This window comes from Hippopotamus amphibius, chromosome X (genome assembly GCF_030028045.1).
Source record: "Hippopotamus amphibius kiboko isolate mHipAmp2 chromosome X, mHipAmp2.hap2, whole genome shotgun sequence".
NCBI lineage: Eukaryota > Metazoa > Chordata > Mammalia > Artiodactyla > Hippopotamidae > Hippopotamus > Hippopotamus amphibius.
The window spans coordinates 77,534,402-77,558,297 of NC_080203.1; the positions used below are offsets into that span (position 1 = coordinate 77,534,402).

General features: G+C 37.1%; 1 protein-coding gene across 7 annotated transcripts in view; it reads right to left on the reverse strand.

Annotated features, from left to right (window-relative positions):
- KIF4A (kinesin family member 4A) overlaps window positions 1–23,896 on the reverse strand; it is a 104,367-nt gene that overhangs the window by 70,635 nt on the left and 9,836 nt on the right. For all 7 annotated transcript variants that reach the window (XM_057718010.1, XM_057718007.1, XM_057718008.1 and 4 more), the window contains one exon: window positions 23,714–23,808. In XM_057718010.1, coding sequence (XP_057573993.1) covers window positions 23,714–23,808 — 95 coding nt within the window. The remainder of the gene's footprint in view (window positions 1–23,713; window positions 23,809–23,896) is intronic.

Genomic DNA, 23,896 nt, shown 5'->3' on the forward strand with positions numbered 1-23,896 from the left:
CTAGCTAAGTTTTTTGTTGTGCTGACTGTATTTCTCCCACCTTCTTTTCATCTCTATCTTTTATACATTTCTATTTCTTTCTTTTCATATTTCCAGTCATACTATGCTCTTCTGTTGCCCTGTCTTCTATCCTTTTTTAGTTTATTTTATCTTAATATACTTATAAGCAATATTATCGGTCTGCTCTGTTTCCTTGCTTTATTCTCCAGATGACACAATGCTTTGGTTTTTATTATTAGGTTTTGTCTTTATCTTAGTTCTAAGTATAATTGTCTGAATTCATTCTGAGAATCTTCAGTCTGTCTGGTGGTACTCTTGCCCTTTATTATATTTGATCCTAGCTTTCAAAATCTCCCTGGATTTGTGTTTGCGTGTGTGGGTTTATTTTATTTTATTTTTTTGGTTTTGAATTTCTGTTGGTTTTCTTTTTGATTGCCTGATTGCTTACTGGGGTCCTTCTGTCAGGTCTTTCTAGTGCCTTATGTTTTATTGGATTCAGTATTTGTGTGTCTTCTATATGTATGTGTTTTGTTGACTTACTATTTGTTTCACTCAATACTCTGCCATTAGTCTGGGGCTTGGACAGTCTTCTTTAAACCCCTTTATTGCCAGGACAAGCAACCTCTGAAGTCTGGACTGCTCCATCAGAAGTCAAGTAGGAGGCTCCGGGGAGGGAGCACTGAATGCAGGATGCTAGACTACTAGGGAGTCCTCAGAAACAGGGAAGATTAACTGCAGAGAACTCTCATAGAGCCCTGTATCAGAGTCTAAGACTCTGCTTCATCCGACTGTCTGCAATTGCCAGTGCTGGACACCTCACACCAAACTACAAATAAGACAGGAACACAAACCCTCCCATCAGCACAGAGATGACCCAAAGCCATATTAACCTCATGGATACCCTAAAACACACCACCTGCCATGGCCCTGCTCATGAGAAAGAAAAGACACAGAGCCACACACCAGAAAGCAGACACAAGGCCCCCCACCAGGAAGCCTACTCAAGACACTGAACCAACACCACCACAGGGGGCAGAGGGCAGAAACAAGAGGAATTACTAGTAGGCAGCATAGGGAAAGGAGAAAGAAAATCCTATAAATTAGACAAAATGAGAAAACAAAGAAACACCATGCAGGCAAAGGAGCAGGAAAAAAATCCAGAAGACCAAATAAATGAAGAGGAAATAGGAAAATTGCCTGAAAAAGAATTCAGAGTAATGATAGTAAAAATGATACAAAATCTTGATAACAAAATACAGAAAATACAAGAAACAGTTAATAAGGACTCAGAAGAACTAAAGAGCAAACAGACAGTAATGGACAACAAAATAACCTAAATTAAAAATACTCTAGATGGTATAAACAGCAGAATGACTGAAGCAGAAGAATGAATAAGTGAGTTGGAAGACATAATGGGGGAAATAACTGCTACAGAGAAGGAAAGAGAAAAAAGAACAAAAAGAATAGAAGACAGTCTCAGAGACCACGGGGACAACATTAAGCGCACCAACATTCGACTCATAGGCATCCCAGAAGAAGAAGAAAACAAGAAAGCGTCTGAGAAAATATTTGAAGAGGTTATAGTGGAAAACTTCCCCAACATGGGAAAGGAAATAATTAATCAAGTCCAAGAAGCACAGAGAGTCCAATACAGAATAAATCCAAGGAGAAACACACTGAGGCACATATTAATCAAACTAACAACAATTAAACACAAAGAAAAAATATTAAAAGCAGCAAGAGAAAAGCAGCAAATAACATATAAGGGAAAACCCATAAGGATAACAGCTGATCTTTCTGCAGAAACTCAGCAGGCCAGAAGGGAATGGAAGGATATACTGAAAGTCCTGAAAGAGAAAAACCTACAGCCAAGAATACTCTACCCAGCAAGAATCTCATTCAGATTTGATGGAGAAATCAAAAGCTTTGCAGACAAGCAAAAGTTAAGAGAACTCAGCACCACCAAACCAGCCTTACAACAATTGCTAAAGGAACTTTTCTAAATAGGAAACACAAGAGAAGGAAAACACCTATAAAAGCACCATAAGAGACTACTGCAAGCAACTATGTGCCAATAAAATGGACAACCTGGATGAAATGGACAGATTCTTAGAAAGGTATAACCTTCCAAGACTGAATCAGGAAGACATAGAAAATATGAACAGATCAATCACAAATAATGAAATTGAAACTGTGATTAAAAATCTCCCAACAAACAAAAGTCCAGGACCAGATGGATTCACAGGTGAATTTTATCAAACATTTAGAGAAGAGTTAACACCCATCCTTCTCAAGCTCTTTCAAAACATTGCAGAGGAAGGAACACTCCCAAACACATTCTATGAGGGCAACATTACCCTGATACCAAAACCAGACAAAGATACCACAAAAAAAGAAAATTACAGACCAATATCACTGATGAATTTAGATGCAAAAATCCTCAACAAAATACTAGCTAACAGAATCCAACAACACATTAAAAGTATCATACACCATGATCAAGTGGGGTTTATCCCTGGAATGCAAGGATTCTTTAATATATACAAATAAATCAATGTGATACACCATAGTAACAAACTGAAGGATAAAAACCACATGATCATCTCAACAGATGCAGAAAAAGCTTTTGACAAAATTCAACACCCATTTATGATAAAACTTCTCCAGAAGGTGGGCATAGAAGGAATCTACCTCAACATAATAAAGGCCATATATGACAAACCCACAGCAAACATCATTCTCAATGGGGAAAAACTGAAAGCATTCCCTCTAAGATCAGGAACAAGACAAGGATGTCCACTCTCGCCATTACTATTCAACATAGTTTTGGAAGTCCTTGCCACAGAAATCAGAGAAGAAAAAGAATTAAAAGGAATCCAAATTGGAAAAGAAGAGGTAAAACTGTCACTGTTTGCAGATGATATGATATTATACATAGAAAATCCTAAAGATGCCACCAGAAAACTACTTGAGCTAATCAATGAATTCGGTAAAGTTGCAGGATACAGAATTAACACACAGAAATCTGTTGTGTTTCTATACACTAACAATGAAAGCTCAGAAAGAGAAATTAAGGAAACAATCCCATTCACCACTGCAAGAAAAAGAATAAAATACCTAGGAATAAACCTAACCAAGGAGGTAAAAGACCTGTACTCAGAAAACTATGACACTAATAAAAGAAATCAAAGACGAAACAAGCAGATGGAGGGACTTATCATGTTCTTGGATTGGAAGAATCAACATTGTGAAAATGACTATACTACCCAAAGCAATTTACAGATTCAATGCAATCCTGATCAAATTACCAATGGCATTTTTCACAGAACTAGAACAAGAAATTTTACAATTTATATGGAAACGCAAAAGATCCCAAATAGCCAAAGCAATCTTGAGAAGGAAAGACAGAGTTGGTGACATCCGGCTTCCTGACTTCAGGCTATACTACAAGGCTACAGTGATCAAGACAGTATGGTACTGGCACAAAAACAGAAATATAGATCAATGGAACAGGATAGAAAGCCCAGAGATAAACTATGGTCAACTAATCTATGACAAAGGAGCCAAGGATATACATTGGAGAAAAGACAGCTTCTTCAATAAGTGGTGCTGGAAAAACTGGACAGCAACATGTAAAAGAATGAAATTAGAACACTTCCTAACACCACACACAAAAATAAACTCAAAATGGATTACCTATGTAATCCTAAATGTAAGGCCAGACACTATAAAACTCCTAGAGGAAAACACAGGCAGAACACTCTATGACACACATCAAAGCAAGATCCTTTTTGACCCACCTCCTAGAATCATGGAAATAAAATCAAGAATAAACAAATGGGACCTCATGAAACTTACAAGCTTTTGCACAGCAAAAGAAACCATAAACAAGACAAGAAAGCAACCCTCAGAATGGGAGAAAATCCTTGCCAATGAAGCAACAGACAAAGGATTAATCTCCAAAATATACAAGCAGCTCATGCAGCTTAATACCAAAAAAGCAAATAACCCAATCCACAAATGGGCGGAAGACCTAAATAGACTTTTCTCCAAAGAAGACATACAGATGGCCAACAAACACATGAAAAGATGCTCAACATCACTAATCATTAGAGAAATGCAAGTCAAAGCCACAGTGAGGTATCACCTCACACAGGTCAGAATGGTCATCATCAAAAAATCTAGAAACAATAAATATTGGAGAGGGTGTGGAGAAAAGGGAACTCTCCTGCACTGTTGGTGGGAATGTAAGTTGGTACAACTACTATGGAAAACAGTTTGGAGGTTCCTTAAAAAACTAAAAATAGAACTACCATATGATCCAGTAATCCCACTACCGGGCATATACCCTGAGAAAACCATAATCCAAAAAGAAACATGTATCATAATGTTCATTGCAGCACTATTTACAATAGCCAGGACATGGAAGCAACCTAAATGCCCATCAACAGGTGAATGGATAAAGAAAATGTGGCACATATATACAGTGGAGTATTACTCAGCCATAAAAAGGAATGAAATGGAGCTATACGTATTGAGGCGGATAGACCTAGAGTCTGTCATACAGAGTGAAGTAAGCCAGAAAGAGAAAAACAAATACTGTACGCTAACTCATATATACGGAATCTAAAAAAAAAAAAAAGAAATGGTACTGCTGAACCCAGTGACAGGGCAAGAATAAGGATGCAGATGCAGAGGATGGACTGGAGGACACAGGCTTGGGGGGAGTGGGGGGGAAGGGGAAGCTGGGACGAAGTGAGAGAGTAGCATAGACATAGATACATTACCAACTGTAAAATAGATAGCTAGTGGGAAGTTGCTGCATAACAAAGGGAGATCAACTCGATGATGGGTGATGCCTTAGAGGGCCAGAACAGGGAGGGTGGGAGGGAGTCGCGGGAGGGAGGGGATATGGGGATATATGTATAAATACAGCTGATTCACTTTGGTGTACCTCAAAAGCTGGTACAAGAGTGTAAAGCAATTATATTCCAATGAAGAGCCTAAAAAAATAATGTGGATTAATGAGTGGATAAAAGGACAGATATGTAGTAAAGCAAATATAGTAAAAAAATTAATGGTGGAATCCAGATGCTAGGTGTAGGGATGCTGCTGTATAATCTTTCAACTTTGTTGTATCTTTGAAAATTTTCATGATAAAATGTTAGGAAAAAACACAATGGAGCACCAACTGATGGAAAGACTTCAACCAAAGTAGAGGTTTCATAGGTGGGTGACATTTGAACTGTGAATTGAAATATTAGTAGGAATTACCAGTCAGACCAAAAGGGAGAGAGAACTCAAGCATTCAGGGAGGGCCTATGAGGACATGTCAGGCACTATGCCAGGCCGTTGGGGTTGAAAGATGAATAAGACAGAGTTCCGACTTTTGACTCGCTTGCTGTCTACTGGGAGTCAACCAGGCAAGGAGATGATTGTAGTACAGAGTTGGGGTAGTGTTCGTGTAGGAAAGAGGTACGCGCTAGATGCAGGGGGTGGGAGTGGAAGGAATTGGAGGGGGTCAAAGAACTGGAGGTAGTTCAAGGGGGTGGAGCTGGAGCTGAGTAGCGAAGGGCAGAATAGAATTAGCCACGTGAAGACAGAGGGAGGGCAGTTCTAGCAGGAGGAGCATGATGTACAAAGACGCACAGACAAGCAAGAACGTAGCACACTTAGTATGTCTAAGCAGATTGTGGCGAAGGGCTGGGAAGAGGAGAAGCTAGCCAGGTAGGAAGGCTAGAGCACAAAGGCCTTGCTAAGCAGCGTGGTACAAAGTGAGGAGCTCTAAGCAGGGATATCCAGTTTAGGGAGAACATCCTGGCTGCTGGTTGGTAGATAACTTGAACAGGTACCTGACTGAAGATAAGGAATCCAGTTGGAAAGCTTGCTATGAGCTAATGATAAAGCCCTGAATGAAGGTAGTGGTAGTAGGGTTAGAGAAAAGAAAGTGGCTTGAGAGATGAGAAAGTAAGACTGACAGGACTTGGTGACTGATGAGATTGGGTGGAGGAGTCAGAGTGAAGGAAGAGTATGGAATGATGCCCTGGTTTCTGGCTTGGGTGACTGGGAGAATGTTGATATTACTGAATACAGGTAATGAAGCCGCAGGTTTAACAGAGGCAGGGAGGGATGGGGAGCTGAGCTTTAGATATGTGGAATGGGAGGTACCTGTGGGACATTCATGAGATGCCTCATAGGCAACTACATTTACATACTGAATTGTAGATGTGAGATATGGGCTGGAGATAGAGATTTGGGATCAGCAGCATATGGGTAGAAGCTATAAGCATCTAAGTGAGTGAGACCACTTAGGGTGCTGAGGAGGTGGCAAGGTGATGGGCTTGAACAGTGGGAAGAGAAAGAAAAAAAATCCCAGGACAGAACCTAGGCCATGTTTCAAGTATGAGTGGGTGGAAGAAGAGGAGCCTGAGAAAGAGTCCTCAGAAAATTAAGAGGAAACTCAGGAGAGGGTAGTGTCACAGATCCAAGGGAGGAAAGAGACTGTCCAGAAGAAGGGGCAGGGTGTCAGACACAGTGGAGTCACCAAGAGGAGGACTGAAAAGAGCTTAATAGATTCAGTTATTCAGGTCATTGGTTGATCTCGGCAGGGACAGTTTCAATGGGATGAGGATGGAAGGCTGCCAAAAAGCAGAGTGAAAGGAAAAGGGAAAAGAGCAGTAGTATGAGGGGGATGAAGGATTTCGTTTGTTTTAAAATGGGAGAAACACATTGGTATGCTTCTGTGCTGAGGGGGAAAAGCCAATAGAGAGGGAAAGGTTAAAAACACAGGAGGAACAGGGGCGCTTGATGAAACCAGGTTTCTAAGGCAGTAGGGAAAAGAAAAAACCCAGCATACACAAGTACGACAGGACAGAGATCTGAAACAACAGTACCATTTGGACAGCCATGAGTAGACTGCTGTGGCTGGATCCCTGTCGTTTGTGGGGAAGTGGTGGGAGATGAAGCTGCAAGTATAGAGGGGCCAGAAAATGATCAGGTAGCCCCCTGGTACTACAGAATTTCAGAGGAGAAGAAATACATTAGAAGATGAAATAGTTACAAAAGGTGACATCAAAAACCTTAAGACTTAAGTTGGACCTCAAAAGATGGCCATGTTGTAGATAGTTTGATGGGGGATGGGGAGGATGATTTCATTCTGGGAGAGAAGAGGAGACAGCTGTGATGAAAGTATGCCGAAGCCAGAATTAGCAGGGCATGTTGTGCAAGCCAAGTAGCTGGAGTAGAGAGTGTGGGCAGGGAAGCTGTGAAAGATAGCTGAGGAGGTAAGCTGGGACCAGGGTACAAAGGTTCTAGAAGGCATAGCTATGGTTTTTAGACTTCATTCTATACGCAGTGGTATGCCACTGAGTTTCTAACCAGGGGAGGTGCTGTGTATGAAGTGGTATTTTAAGGAGATGAACAGAGCTATGGTATTTAGAAGGAATGCCTCCTAGGAGTGAAAGTGTTAGGGGGCTCCTGACCAGGTGTGCTGGGGAAGGCATGGACTTTGCAGGGGCAGCAGGAATAGACTAGAAGTGGGTGAATCTCCACAATATTGCTGAGCAAGAACTAACAGCAGGTTATGGGTACTCATTGCTAGTCAAGGAGATCATGTTGATACAATAATTAGAATATTATTAGGAATAGGAAGAAGAAAAAGCAAGACTAAAAAGGAATGGTTTGAGTTAAGAAAAGAACTAGGAGTGTGAGGATTCACAAACCAGAAGAGTTTCAAGAAGGGTATGTTCAAGTGTCAATGCCACAGAGAAGTCAGGTAAGATGGACACTGAAAAGAACCAACTCATTTTGGTAATTGAGATATCACTGGTGATCTTACACATAGTGGTTTTAGCAAAGTGGCTAAAGACAGACTATGGAGAGAATAAATCTGGTTCCTAGATACAAAGTCAATATTAGAAAATAAATTTTATTTCCATATGCCAAAAACAAGGTTAGAATATAAAATTTTAAAAGATTCTATTTATGCTGGTTACATGAGTTTATTCAGTTTGTGAGAATTCAGCACTAGCTATTCGCTTGTGATATATGTGCTTTTCTGTTTGTATATTTTACTATAAAGATTTTAAAATATGACTTCCAATAGAGTCAAAATACAAATTACCCAAGAATAGGACAAAAGATGTGTAAGATGGCTACAAGGAAAATTATTGAGAAATATTAACGAAGTCCTAAATAAGTGAGGAGATATATATAGATTTGGAAAACTTAATTTGGCTTAATAGAATAGAGTGCCCAGAAACAGACCAAGGCATATTTGGGCACTTAATATATGACAAAAGTGGCACTGCTCATCAGTGGGAAAAGGATGGAATTTTCAATAAACAGTGCTAGGACAAATGGGTAGTTACATGGAAAACCAAAATCGGACCTCTACATCATTCCATGTACAGAAAACAGTTCCAGGTGAATTACAGAGTTAAATGTGAAGGCAAAACTGTGAAGCTTTTATTAGGTAATATAGAATATCGTCAAGAATGTCTTGGGGGTACTGAAGGATTTCTTAAACAAGACATAATATAATGGAATCATAAATGAAAAGAGATTGAAAAGACAAGCCAGAGATGAAGGAGAAGATATTTGCAAAGCATGTGGGGGTGGGGAAGTTTGCAATAGATAGAATTGAAAAGTGACTAGAAGCTACAGTATATAAAGAACTACTTTTTAAAATCAGTTAAGAGACAGGCACAATAGAAAAATGGGCAAGAATAGATCGGGCATTTTACAGAAAAGAAAATATACATGGCCAATGAACATATGAAAAGGTGATCAACCAGTCATCAAGGTAATGAAAATTAAAACCGCAATGAAGTTTATCACTCCCCACCTACTAGATTGGCAACTATTCAAAACTCTAACAAAACATGGGGAATATAACCACCTGGGGAAGGTTGAGCAACCAAGACTCTAACACATTAGAATACTTTGGAAGACAGTTGGGTGTATATGTACCCTATGACCCAGGAATTCTAATTCTAGGTATATACCTTAGAAAATTCTTACACATATGCATCAGGATACATGAACAAGAATGTATTGTTGATAAGAGCCAAAAACTGGAAACAACTGAAATATCCATCAACAGTAGAAAGAATACATAGTGGTATAATTACACAATGGAAAACTATACTGAAATGGAAATAAAAGAACTACAGCCATATGTAACATATGAACCTTTCACACACAATGTTGAATGGAAGATGTAAGACGCAAAAGATTACATACATACAGTATGATTCCACATATATAAAGTTGAAAAGTAAACAAAACTAAATTATGCTGTTTAGAGGTGTATACACAGGTGGCACTACTATCAAGGAAGGCAAGGGAATTAGTACCACAAGTCAGAAGCGCTGACCTCTAGAGGGAAGGGAGGGGATTGTGACCTGTGAGAGCTGTATATGGATGCTGGAAATGTTTTAATTTTCAACCTAAGTGTAACTACATGGGTGTTCACTTTACAAATTATTAACAAACTATGTACATGATTTATGCAATTTTCTGTAGGTATGCTATATCTCACCAAAAAACGTAAGAGTGAATCACATGTGTTGCTAAGAAGTGTAAACATTTTTGAGGAGCTTAACTCTAAAGGGAAGCAGATAGGGTAGCAGTTACAGGAGAATTCAGGACTGAAGGAATTTGTGTACATATGTTCACCAAAATACATGTACAAGAATATTCACAGCAGCACTATTCACAATAGCTCCAAACTGGAAATTACCCAAATGCCCATCCAACAGTACAAAGAATAAATTGTGGTATATTCACCAATGGAATATGTATAGTAATGAAAATGAATGAACTACAACTACATGCAATAATATGGATGAATCTCACGAGCATAAGGTTGAGTTAGGGTTACTAGATTTAGCAAAAAAAAAAATACAGACATCTAGTTAAATTTGAATTTCAGATAAATGATGAATCATTTTTAATATATGTATGCTCCATGCAAAATGATTCACTGTGTATCTGAAATTCAAATTTAACTGGGCATCTGGTATTTTCTTTGGCGACCTTACATTGGATGAAAGAAGTCAGACACAAAGGTTACCCTCTGGGGAAGATAGAGACTGGAAGTGAGCGAAGGTGGTAATTCTGGGATGCTTGTAATTTTGTTTCTTGATCTGGGTGCTAGTTACAGGAGTATATTCACTTTGTGAACATTCATCAATCTCTATAATTATGATTTTGGCACCTTTCTATATATATATATATATATAGAGAGAGAGAGAGAGAGAGAGAGAGATATTATACTTCAACTAAATTATCTGTTATCCACCAGTAATCTATTTATAATCTATCTGGTAGTGATCTGAACATGTTTTATATTCAAAGTCACAACAAAATGTAGGGATAAACTTAACAAGAAATACACAGCACCCACACTGATTAAAGGGAGAGAAATGCCTTGAATGGGTAATTTAATCCAGAATATAAATGGTCTATAAATATAAAAGTATGCTCAATTCACTAATAACTACAGAGATGAAAAGGAGATACCATTTTTCACTCATCAAATTGGTAATAATACTTAGTAGAAAAGTGAGAAAACTTTAGAAAAATGAATAATCTCATGGCTTCATGGGAATTTTAAAAATGTAGATGGATTTTAGGAAGATGGTAGATTAAAGACATCCCAGATCCCCTCTATTCCCAATTTTGATCCGTCTACTCTGTTCTTGAGCCAAGTAGGTACTGTAGTCAGCCAAGAGAATGAGGTCACAGGATGGGTCTGAAACCTGAGAATAAGGGGTGATGCAGGGTTTTTCATCTCTAGAACAGAGGAGAGCTCTGGACTACTGGCCTGGGTTCTGCTGTAGGAGAGCCAAAGTGCAAGGATGGGAACACGGCTCCTGGTGAAGGCTTGGCCTGCAGGACTCTATGAACTCCTAGGGGACAGTCGATATTACCTATGTGAGTGTACCAGGTTTTCCCAGATCTGAAAATGCTGAGAAGAAACTGAAGAGTTGGATTGGGTCCTCCCTACCTTGAGACAAGGACAGCACCAGGGAACAAGAGTACAGAGCAGCCTCCTCTTGATGCCTCCCAAGAGTGTGACAAGCTGACTGACAACATGCCTGCTGTGACAGTCCTGGCTCATGGGCAGAAACCACTGTGGCTTTTCCACTCAACATAGCTGCTATGATGTAAGGCACCCGAGCGTTAGGCTTGAGCCCCAATGAGCAGACAAAAAAAATAACAATACATGTAAGGAGACCCGGAAGCCAATAAGAAGAACAAGTGGAACACTTAGAATAGGCCTTTTATGAAACAGAGTTGCTTGCTGAAAGGTAGCAGACAACTGGAGCTTAAAAAAAGATCTCTCAAGGAGATTAAAGTATAACATAAAAAAGACTTTCCGGAACTAAAAGAATTAGATACCATTTACCAAAACCAGTAGCAATTATCATTCCAAATATTAAAACACTAAAGCTATTCCAATTAAAATCAGAAACTAGATTCCTCCCAAGGAAAGCAACTTTACAAGCCCAGGATGTATCTTTCAGCATGCTTTTTGCTAATAAAGAAAAAGTAAGAGAATTAAATAACAGGAATAAGCATTGGCAAAGAGATAATTTTCTTTTTACTGATATGATTTTATACTAAGAAAATTCAAGACTCTAGTTAAATAAAACTTAGAACAGAGCTATATGGATCAAGATGGATGACTCTCACAAGCATAACATTGAGAAAAAAAATCAGTGATGAAAGAACAAATACATTATGAAACCACTTATGAAAAGTTTAGAAACAGGCAAAATACCACTACATATCGTTAAGGGATACAAGAATAAGGAAATTAATGGAACAGATAAACACCGCATTCAGAACGGTAGTTACATTCACACCCCAATCTGATGCAACCTGCCCCATTCCTTACCACTCAACACTGTTCTGGTAAAGATCACCAAAAACCTCAGTGGACAAACCCACCTGTTTCTTCTCAGTCCTCATCTTATGTAACCACTCTGAAACATTTGACACAGGTGACAATGCCTTCTTTCTAGAAACTCTACTTTGGTTTTTTAGCTACTACTATCCTGTGTCTCTTGAACCTCTTTAATTGGCTCCTTTACCCTTGACTCTTAAATATTAGCGCTCCTCACTAAAATTTAGTGTTGGCTCTCAATATCTAGTCTTTCTCTACAAAACTCTCTTTGGGCAATCTCACCAATAGATTCCAAATATTTATCTCCAGCCCAGATGTTGCTTTTAAGCTCTAGTTCTGAATTTCCCATTTCTTCCTGGACTTTTCTAATATGCATTCCAAATCTGACACATGCAAAATCAAACTCATTATCTTTCTCTCTGCTGTCTGCTTCCTATATACCTATGTCTTGTTTTCTCACTAGCTTCCCTTTCAGCTAATGGCATCTCCCACTTGATCTAAGACTCAACTGTGATTTTGTCATAAACTTCTCTGCCTCATAAATCAAATCTGACACTTGAGTACACCTCCTTCCTCTACCCCCAGTAATGCAATATGCAACAAAATTCTGATGCGCCATATCCACCATCTGAAAATATTCTAGAGGGGCTAGTAACTTTCATAGCTCTTGATAGGTAGAAAATGATTCCCTCTAATAGTGGGGGGCTTGGCTTTGGGAATGATATTTTGTTAGCTAAAGAAAACTTAATTCCACTGGTACAAGTCACATTCCCGTAAGCCTCTTCCACCCTCAAAAATCTACCTCAAATGATGACAAGCACCCTAGCAAGCTCCTAGGGGTCTTAGTTCATCTGAACTTGTTTATAAATATATATATGTATATATATATAAAGGAAAATATAAATTACCAAAATTGGCTCAAGATATAGAAAATCAAATCTTCAAGAAACCTTCAGCAGGGCCTTATTAACCACCACTCAGAGCAAGTGAAAACACAGAAGATGGAATTAATCATTATTAACAGGCTACCTATACAGCTAGCAACACAGCTTAAAAATATATAATACATAAACAAAGAAATACAAGGAGAAATTGACAAATCCTTGGTCATAATGTAAGAAAATATATTAAGTAAATAACAAGACAGGACACAGAGACTCTGAATAATGCAATTAATGAGCTTATCTAATAGATATACATAGAACTATATACCTAACAGAAAACACACTCTTTTCAAATACACATGGAATATTAAAGCTCAAACAAGAGTCAGGCAAAATTTCAAAAAACAGAAATCACACACATTCATTGATCATAATACAATAAATCAGAAATTAACAACAAAAGAATACACAGAGACACGTTCTACCTAACTCTTAGGTTAAAGAGAAAATTAAAATGGAAATCTCCTATTTAAAAATGAACAGAGTACTATTTCTCAAAATTATAAGATTATATCCAAGTGGTACTTAGAGGAAAATGTAGTTTTAAATACATCTTTTTAGACAGGGACAATTGAAAATAAATGAGCTACACGACCAAAAGAGAGATAATCAAACAGTATGTACAAATAAAAGAAAAAAAAATTGATCCTGAATGTGATTTAGCCTCCAGATCCAACAACAATTTGTAGGAAATACAGAGGAAAGACAAACATGTTAAAACTACATGGGTCCTTCTCCCTGCCCTGCCCCGCCCCACCATGTATAAAATAGATAACTAATGAGAGCCTGCTGTTATAGCACAGGGAACTCTACTTCACTTCACTGTACAGTATAAACTAATACAACACTGTGAAACAACTATACCCCAATTAAAAAAAAAACTACATGGGGATGCAATCAGTGAAGTTTAGACCATGAGAAATTCTATAAGACAACCTGATTTCTTCAATAAATAAATTCTAGGAAGTTGAGGAGTAAGAGGAGATGGAGGGGGTACCTATAGATTAAAAGACCTATCAAGTAATAACAACACGTGGACTTTGTTCAAATCCTGATGCAAATAAATAAAATCAATGAGACCTGGAAATTTGAACACTTGCTAGATATTGGATGATATTAAGTCATTAATTTTTTAGATTATATTTTTTAAAGAGTTCTTATTTTTTCAGATACAAACTGAAATAAATAAAACATGTCTGGGATTTGCTTCAAAATAATATCACAGGGAGGAACTGGTTAGGATGCAGATGAAACAAGACTGGCCATAAATTAGTCACAGTTGAAACTGCATGACAGGTACATGCGGGTTCATTATAACATCCTGGCCTCTTTTGATAGGCTTGAAAAGCTTAAAAAAAAGAAAAGGAAGAGAAGAAAAGAAGAGAATTAAGCTTTCAACTCAGGAAGCCACAAAAGAACATATCAAAACAAAATAAAACAACCTGGAAGGAAGTCATTAATTGAGAGTAAAAAAATAAATAAAATAGGGGAAAAAAAAGTAAATACAAATCTGTCAAGTATGATAGAAAAAAATAGAGAACATATATAAACAAATGAATTGAAAGTAGAGACATAATTACAGATATAGAGGTTAAAAATATAAAGTAAATCTGTATGCAATACTACAGCAATAAGCTTGACAATCTAGACAGAGTAATTTTGTAAGAAAATATAAATTACCAAAATTGGCTCAAGATATGGAAATTCAAATCTTCAAGAAACCTTCAAAGATAATTTCCATGTTATAGAAACTGTACCAGAGCATAGAAAAAAACTGAAAGCTTCCCAACTCATTTTATACACTTGGCAAAATCTTCAAACCAAAACAAAGAGAGCATGCACACACAAAAAATTTATGGCTACTCTCTCATAGGAACAGACATATAAATGTCCTAAGTTGTAAACTAGTACATGAAATCCTGCATTGTATAGAAAGAGTAATTTATCATGATTAATTGGGGATGATTCAATGATAGAAGATTTATTTTTACAATTTATTCTATCAATAGGTTAAAAAAAAAAGAAAAACTACGTTCATTAATTCCCAATCAATGATAAAATTCAATACTCATTTCTTATTTTAAAAATACATAATTCTTAACAAACGAGGACTAAAAGGTCACTTCCTTAACTTGATAAAGGCTATCTGCCAGTAGATAAAAGTGGAATGCTAGGAATGGCCTTGTTAGAGCAAAAAACTAAAAAAAAAAAGATGAGAATGGTTACTATCATTGGTACTATTTAACCTTATACTGAAAAAATATATGAAAAGAAATAAGATGTAAATGTTGGAAAGGAAGAGGCCAAACTATGTACTTGAAAATAATGTAAATACTTACCTAGGAAATCCAAGAAGCACAACCTGCAAATCATGAGAAACTAAGAAAGCAATTATGCAATGTGGTTAGATATAAGACGGAAATTTGAAAATTAATACTTTTCCTAAACAGGATTAGAAAATAAAATATAAAAAGAGGTATTCAAGGGACTTCCTTGGTGGCGCAGTGGTTAAGAATCCACCTGCCAATGCAGGGGACACGGGTTCAATCCCTGGTCCAGGAAGATCCCACATGCTGCAGAGCAACTAAGCCCATGTGCCACAACTACTGAGCCCGCATGCTGCAACTACTGAAGCCCGTGTGCCTAGGGCCCATGCTCTGCAACAAGAGAAGCCACTGCACCACAATGAAGAGTAGCCCCTGGTCTCCACAAATAGAGAAAGCCCTTGCGCAGCAATGAAGACCCAACACAGCCAAAAATAATAAATAAATAAATATTTTTAAAAAGAGGTATTCAAAATAGCAACAAAAACTATAATATTCCAGAATAAGCTTACCAAGATATGTGGTGGAAGAATTACATTAAGAAAACTATAAAGCTTACTGAAAGACATAAAAGAAGACTTGAATAAATGCAGAGAGATCATGCTCATGGATGGGTAGGCTCTATATTTAATCTATAAACTGAATTTAGTTCTCAATAAAAATCCCAAAAAGATTTTTCATAGAACTTGACAATTTGATTCTAAAATTCACCTGGATGAGAAAATAATCAAAACAGTTCTGATAAAAGAAAAGTGAGGTGAAACTTGCCCTCCCAGAGATTAAAATACGCTATGAACTAGATTTATTAAAAGGTTTAAGAATAAACAAATTCACTAATAGGGCAGAATGGTGTCCAGAAATAGACACACACACATATGGTCAACTCAATACATCAAGATACTAAGTCAATTCAATGGGTAAAGGACCTTCTTTTTAATAAACGGAGCTAGAAGAACTGGACATTCACCTGGGGTGGAGGATGATCTTCAACTCCTATCTTACTTTATAACCGAAAACTAATTCAAGATAGATTATACAACTAATGTAAAAGTTAAAACTATAAAGCTTCAAGTAGAAAACATAGGAAATTATCTTCATCACTTTGGGCATGCAAAGATTTCTTGGACAGGATACCAACAGCTCTAAGCATTAAAGAAAAAACTTGACAAACAACTTCATCAAACTTAAAATTTTTGTGCAAATCAAAACTACAATGAGGGACTTCCCTGGTGGCACAGTGGTTAAGAATCTGCCTGCCAATGCAGGGGACACGGGTTTGATCCCTGGTCTGGGAAGATCCCACATTCTTCTGAGCAACTAAAGCCCATGTGCCACAACTACTGAAGCCCACGCACCTAGAGCCTGTGCTCTGCAACAAGAGAAGCCACCGCACAGAGAAGCTCACATACCTCAACAAAGAGTAGCCCGCACTGCCACAACTAGAGACAAAGCCCATGCATAGCAACGAAGACCCAACGCAGCCAAAAAAACAAAAATGAAAACAACCCCCCCAAAAAAAAAACCCCAAAACAAAAAAACAAAAACAAAAAACTACAATGAGATACCACCTCACAGTGGTCAAAATGGCCATCATTTAAAAGTCTACAGATAACAAATGCTGGGACTTCCCATGCAGGGGACATGGGTTCAGTCCCTGGTCCGGCAAGATCCCACATGCCATGGAGCAACTGAGCCCGTGCGCCCCAAGTACTGAAGCCCACATGCCTAGAGCCCATGCTCTGCAACAAGAGAAGCCACCGCATGGAGAAGCCCACGCACCTCTACAAAGAGTAGCCCCCATTGCCACAACTAGGAAAAAGCCCGCCTGCAGCAATGCAGACCCAATGCAGCCAAAAAAAAAAAAAAAATGCTGGAGAGGGTGTAGAGAAAAGGGAACCCTCCTACACTGTTGGTAAAAATGTAAGATGGTACAGCCACTATAGAAAACAGTACGGATGTTCCTCAAAAAACTAAAAATAGAGTTGCCATATGATTCAGCAATCCTACTCCTGGGCATATATCCAGACAACTATAATTCAAAAAGATACGTGCACCCCTATGTTCATAGCAGCACTATTCACAATAGCTAAGACATGGAAACAACCTAAATGTCCATTGACAGATGAATGGATAATGGATAAAGAAGATGTGGTACGCATATACAATTGAATACTACTCAGCCATAAAAAAGGATGAAATAATGCCATTTGCAGCAGCATGGATGAACCTAGAGAAGATCATACTAAGTGAAGTAAGTCAGACAGAGAAAGACAAATACCATATGATATCACTTAGATGTGGAATCTAAAATATGACACAAATGAACTTTTCTACAAAACAGAAACAGACTCATAGATGTAGAGAACAAACTTGTGGTTGCCAAGTGGGGGGTGGTGTGGGAGGGATGGAGGGGGAGTTTGGGGCTAGCAGATGCAAAATCTTATGTTGAGCAAAAGAAGCCAGACACATGAAAAAATTATATGATTCCATTTACATGAGGACTAAGAACATGTAAAATTAATCTATGGTGATAGAAGTCAGAAAGTGGTTGCTTAAAGCAGAATGTGGGAAGGGTGGACTGACTGGAAAGAGGCATAAGAAAACTTTCTAGGGGAGAAGGAAATGTTTTTATCATGTTTTGGGTGGTAGTTACATGAGTGCATACAACTATCAAAACTCAAGAAACTGAGCATTTAAAATATGTGCATTTTATTGCGTATAAATTTTACCTCAAGAAAAAGCTACATAGGAAGAAATACACACATAAGACATGAGTCTAAAGATTAACAAAGTTACAAAATGAGACAGAAAAATATGTGCAACAAGGGATTAATGTAACAAGGATTAATGTAATGAGGGATTAATATCTAGAATATAGAAACAACTCCTAAAGTCAACAAGAAAAATAACAAGAAAAAGTCAACCTGAAAGAAAACAAAACAAAACAAATGGTATGAGCAGGCAATTCACAGAAATGGAAAAAGAAATGGCCAATAACCTGAAAAGATGCTCAATTTCATAAGTAATTGGGGATATACAAGTTTTAAAAATAACATGCAATGTTCAAGATAGGCAAAACTAAAAAAGGTCAATAATATCCAATATTGTCAACAGTACAGTGAAACATAGTCTCATATATTGTGGGTGATGTGCATACTGGGACAGACATTTTGGAGGACAATATTTAGCAGTATTTAAAAATCTGAAATGTGTACACACTTCAAATTAGCAATTCCTCTTCCAGGTATATAACCTAGAGAACACTCTCATGTGTATATCATATACAAGGCTATTGACTGAGGCATCATTTTGCAATAGCCAGGAATTGAACAATCTAAATGTCACTCAAAATAGGAATAGTTAAACAAACAAGGTAGACTTTGTATCCTGTGGAATCCGAGATAGCAGTTGTAAAAATGAGGTAGATTTACATACCGATGCAAAAAGATTTCAAACATATATTGCTGAGACAAAAGCAAGCTGAAAAATAATATATGCAGTATGATAGCATTTATCTTAAAAACAACAGGAAACACCAATAAAAATATATTCACAGAAAAACATCTTGAATGCTACCCACCAGGCAGGTAAAAGTAGTTACCTCTATATTAGGATTAGGTGGTAAATCAAGGGGGATTTTATCTTCATCCATATTGCTTATGTTTGTATACTGGGAATTGATTCATGCATTACTTGTGTAATTAAAAGGAAATAAATTAATTTAGCAATGCCAAAATTTTAAAAGGCATATAACAAATGTATTACTAATTGTGCATATATATAAATAATGTATGTATACACACACACACACACACACACACGTGCATAGAAAAATATGTGGTGATGATACACACCAAACTTAATACGCATGGTCAAACAACAGCCTGGCTGAAAACTTAAAAGGAAGATCTGGGGAGTGAAATGTCCACTGGGGACTTTTAAAAATTCACAGCTAACATCATACTTAATAGTAAAAGACAATGCATTTCCTCTAAGATTAGGAACAATGCAACAACATCCACTCACGCCACTTCTATTCAACACTGTACTGGAGGTTCTAGCCAGGACAATTAGGCAAGAAAAGGAAATAAAGGTATCCAGACCAGAAAGGAAGAAGTAAAACTATCTCTGTTCACAAACGACAAGATTTTGTAAATAGAAATCCTGAAGAATCTATTAAAAAACTATTAGAAATAACAAGCTCAGCAAGCTTGCAGACACAAGATATACAATATACAATAGCTTAATAAATACAATATACAAAGCTCAATAAATAATCTGAAAATAAAATTAAGTAAAGACAATTCCATTGGGACTTCCCTGGCAGCGCAGTAGCTGAGAAATCTGCCTGCCAATGCAGGGGACACGGATTCTATCCCTGATCCTGGAAGATCCCACACGCCATGAAGTGAGTATGCCCGTGCGCCACAACTACTGAGCCTGCACTCTAGAGCCCATGTGCCACAACTACTGAAGCCCATGTGCCTAGAGCCCGTGCTCCACAACACGAGACGCCACCACAATGAGAAGCCCAAGCACTGCATCGAAGAGTAGCCCCCGCTAGCAGCAACTAGAGGAAGCCTGCATGCAGCAACAAAGACCCAACGCAGCCAAAAAATAAGTTAATTAATTAACTAATTTTAAAAATTCCATTTACAAAAGCATTGAAAAGAATAAAATATTTAGGAATAAATTTAACAAAAGAAGTGTAAAACGTACTCTGAAAATTAAAAAAAATACTATTGAAAGATATCAAAGAAGACATAAATAAATGGAAAGACAGCTAATGTTTATGAATCGAAAGACTTGAAAGAATTGAAAGATGCCAATACTTCCTAAATTGATCTACAGATTCAACACAATCCCTGTGAAAATCCCAGCTGACTTCTTTGCAGAATATGACAAGCTGACCCTAACATTCATATGAAAATGCAAAGGACCTAGAATAGCCAAACAATCTTGAAAAAGAACAAAGTTGGAGCCCTCACACTTCCCAATTTCAAAACTTATTACAAAGCTACAGTAATCAGGACAGTGTAGTAATGGCATACACATATAGATCAATGGAATAGAATTGAAAGTCCAGTTGCTTCTTGCCAAGGATGCCAAGACAATTCAATGGGTAAAGAATAGTCTTTTCAACAAATGATGAGGGGATAACTGAATATCTACATGAAAAAGATTAAAGTTTGGACTGCCACTTTACACTACATACAAAAATTAACTTGAAATGGATCTCAGACCTATATTTAACATCTTTTTAGAAGAAACCTCTTAGAAGAAAACAGAGACGTAAATCTTTGTGACCTTGGATTAGGCAATGATTTTTTAGATATGATGCCAAACACACAAGCAACAAGAGATGAATGGAATTCATCGAAAAATTTTAAATGTGTGTTTCAAAGGACACCATCAATAAAGTGAAAAAGCAACCCAAAGAATGGAAGAAAACATTTGCAAAGCATATAACTGATAAGGGGCTAGTATACAGAATGTATAAAGAACACACACAACTCAACAATAAAAAGATAAATAACAATTAAAAAAATGGGCAGAGAATCTGAATGGACGTTTTTCCAAAGAAGATACACCAATTGCCGAGAAGCACATAAAACATTATTAGCCATCAGGGAAATGCAAACCAAAACTCCAATGAGATACCACTTCATACCTACTGCAATGGCTATAATTAAAGACATAATAAAACTAAGAATATGGAGACATAATAAAACTAAGAATATGGAGAAATTATAATCCTTATATATTGCTGGTAAGGATGTAGAATGTTACAGTTGCTGTGAAAAATACTCTGACAGTTCTTCAAAAGCATAGAGCTAACATTTGACTGAGCAATTCCACTTAAGTATGTACCCAAGAGAAATAAAAACATACATCCACATGAAAACTTGTACATCAGTGCTCATAGCAGCATTGTTCATAATAATCAAAAGTGGAAACAACCCACATGTCCATCAACAAATGAATGGATAAATAAAGATTTATATATTCATGTAGTGGAATAGTTTGGTAATAAAAAGGAATGAAGTACTGATACATGCTACAACTTGGATGAACCTTGAAAAGATGTTAAATGAAAGAATCCAGTCACAAAAGATCACATATTGGATGATTACAGTTATATGAAATGTCCAGAATAGGCAAATCCATAAAGACAGAGAGATTAGTCACTGCCTAGAGGTGGGGTAGCAGGGTGGACAATGGAAAAAAATGAGTGATTGCTAATGGGTGTGGCTTTCTTTCGGGGGTGATGAAAATATTCTAAAATTTATTGTGGTGATGGTTATACAACTTTGTTAATATACTAAGAAAATCACACTTTAAAAAAGTGAGTTTTATCGTAGATTAATTACATACTAATTTTTTAAAAAAGAAATGTAAACAGCTATCATATGACCCAGGTATAACACTCCTAGGTTATACCTAAAGAGAAATTAAAACATTTGTCCACACAAAAACTTATACATAGATGTTCACAGAGCAATATTCAAAATAGTCAAGTTGGATACAACTGATGAATGGACAAACAAAATGTTGTATATCTGTACGATGGAATATGATTCAGCAATAAAAGGGAATGAAACTGACACATTTTTAGAGACATAGGTGGACCTAGAGACTGTCATACAGAGTGAAGTGAGTCAGAAAGAGAAAAACAAATGTATATTAACACATATATGTGGACTATAGAAAAATGGTACAAATCAACCGGTTTGCAAGGCAGAAATAGAGACACAGACGTAGAGAACAAACATATGGACACCAAGTGGGGAAAGCAGGGAGGGTTGGGGGGGTGGGGAATGAATTGGGAGATTGGGATACCAAACTGTACACTCTAAACATATGCAGTTTATTGTAAAAAATTAAAAAAGTAAAAAAGTAAAAATAAATAAAAGGGAATGAAGCAATGATATACACTGACATGGATGATCCTTGAAAACCTTATGTTAAGTGAAATAAGACAGTCACAAAAGACCATAAATTATATGATTCCATTTATATGAAATATAGGTTAGTGGTTGCCTAGGGCTAGAGAAGGGCGTGGGGATGGGGAGTGACTGCTAATGGGTATGAGTTTCTTTTTGGGGGTGATGAAAATGTTCTAAAATTAGATTGTGGTGATGGTTGCACAACTCTGAATATACAAAAGTCCATTGAAAATACAGTTTAAATGGGTAAATTTTATGGCATGCAAATTATATCTCAATAAAGCTGTTAAAAAAAACTCAGAACTGTACACCAAAAAAAGATAAAGGAGGCACAAGAACCTTTAAAAATAGTTTTAAGAAAGGTAAATCTCAAAGTACAAACATAGAACAAAAAGGGCACTTTTAAATACATTCAGAACAAAAAGCTGAATGAGAAAAAACTAGGTCTCTGCCCTGCACCAGCAGTATAATAATGATAAATGACAAAGAGGTAAAATTCCTCAATTACTATTTCTGCTTCTGCTTTCTCAGTTCCCAAGAGGGAACTGAAGGCCAATATGAGTAAAGAGGTAGTAAGCAAGAACTCAGCTACTTTAATAAGAGTTCAAATATCTTGGACCAGATGAATTATAGCTGAGGGAACTGAGAGTAATTTCAAACAAGAACACTGAAGCTATGTCAATGATATTTGAGGAATCACAGAGAAGGATGTTTTGGAAGACTGGGCAGATGTAACTTTAATTTTCGAAAAAAGAGGTGAGTTAATTCCATAAATTACAGACCAGTAAGTTTGATATGAGTCTTCTAGATTATTACAGGGATGGCTTATTACAGGGATGGCTTGCAAGAACCTAGAAACGGAAGAATAAGCACTAGAAGCCAGCTTGAATTCACTTAGAAAAAGTCAATTTAGGCTAATCCTCATTTCTTTTCTGTACTGTAACTAAGCTGGTAGCTATGAAAAATATGGTAGATATACTATACCTGGACATTGGCAAGGCATTTGACCAAATCTTTTATGTGGTCCTTAAGTACAAAATTGAGAAATGGGAGCTGGTTGTTAATTTTCGTTAGCTAGATTAATAATTGCTTGAAAGACCATTCCCAAAGCATGCAGATTACTAGGTCACTATCATGCTCGACGAAGGTTTCTAATAGCATACACCATGGGGTTCTTCTAGCCTTAGGAGCTTCATCATTTATATCCAACAACTTAAATGAAGATATGGAAACCATGCTGATGAGGTTTATAAGTGACAACATCTGGGAAGGATAGTGAATACTTGGGATGACAGAATCAGGATACTGATTTTAATTATAAGTAGTTGGGAGTAAAACAAAACAAAACAAAAACTTAAACTTGCCTGGGCCAGATGAAATCAAACCAAGGACCAGATCTCATACCTAAATTAGAAAATGAGTGCAAGGGAAAGAAACAATTTTTCACTATTTCTGAAATCAGCCTCAAACTTGAATTGTAGCTACTGTTGGAATGTGACTTGAAATATTCCAGTCAAGACACCAACAATAGCAATAAGAGTACTAGAAGTTTTTATCTACAACTGTGGCCTTAATTACTCTCACCCTCTTTTAGACGATCCCCTTCAGCCTTGGTTTTCTTCTGTCTTTCTGATCCAGCAAGGTCTACAAGATGCAGCTTGGAGCGAAAGCTGCTATTCCTGTGATAATAACAGGACACAAGTGAGCTTGAGGGCAGGTAAGTATCAAAGCTCATCTGCCACATATATACAATGGAATATTACTCAG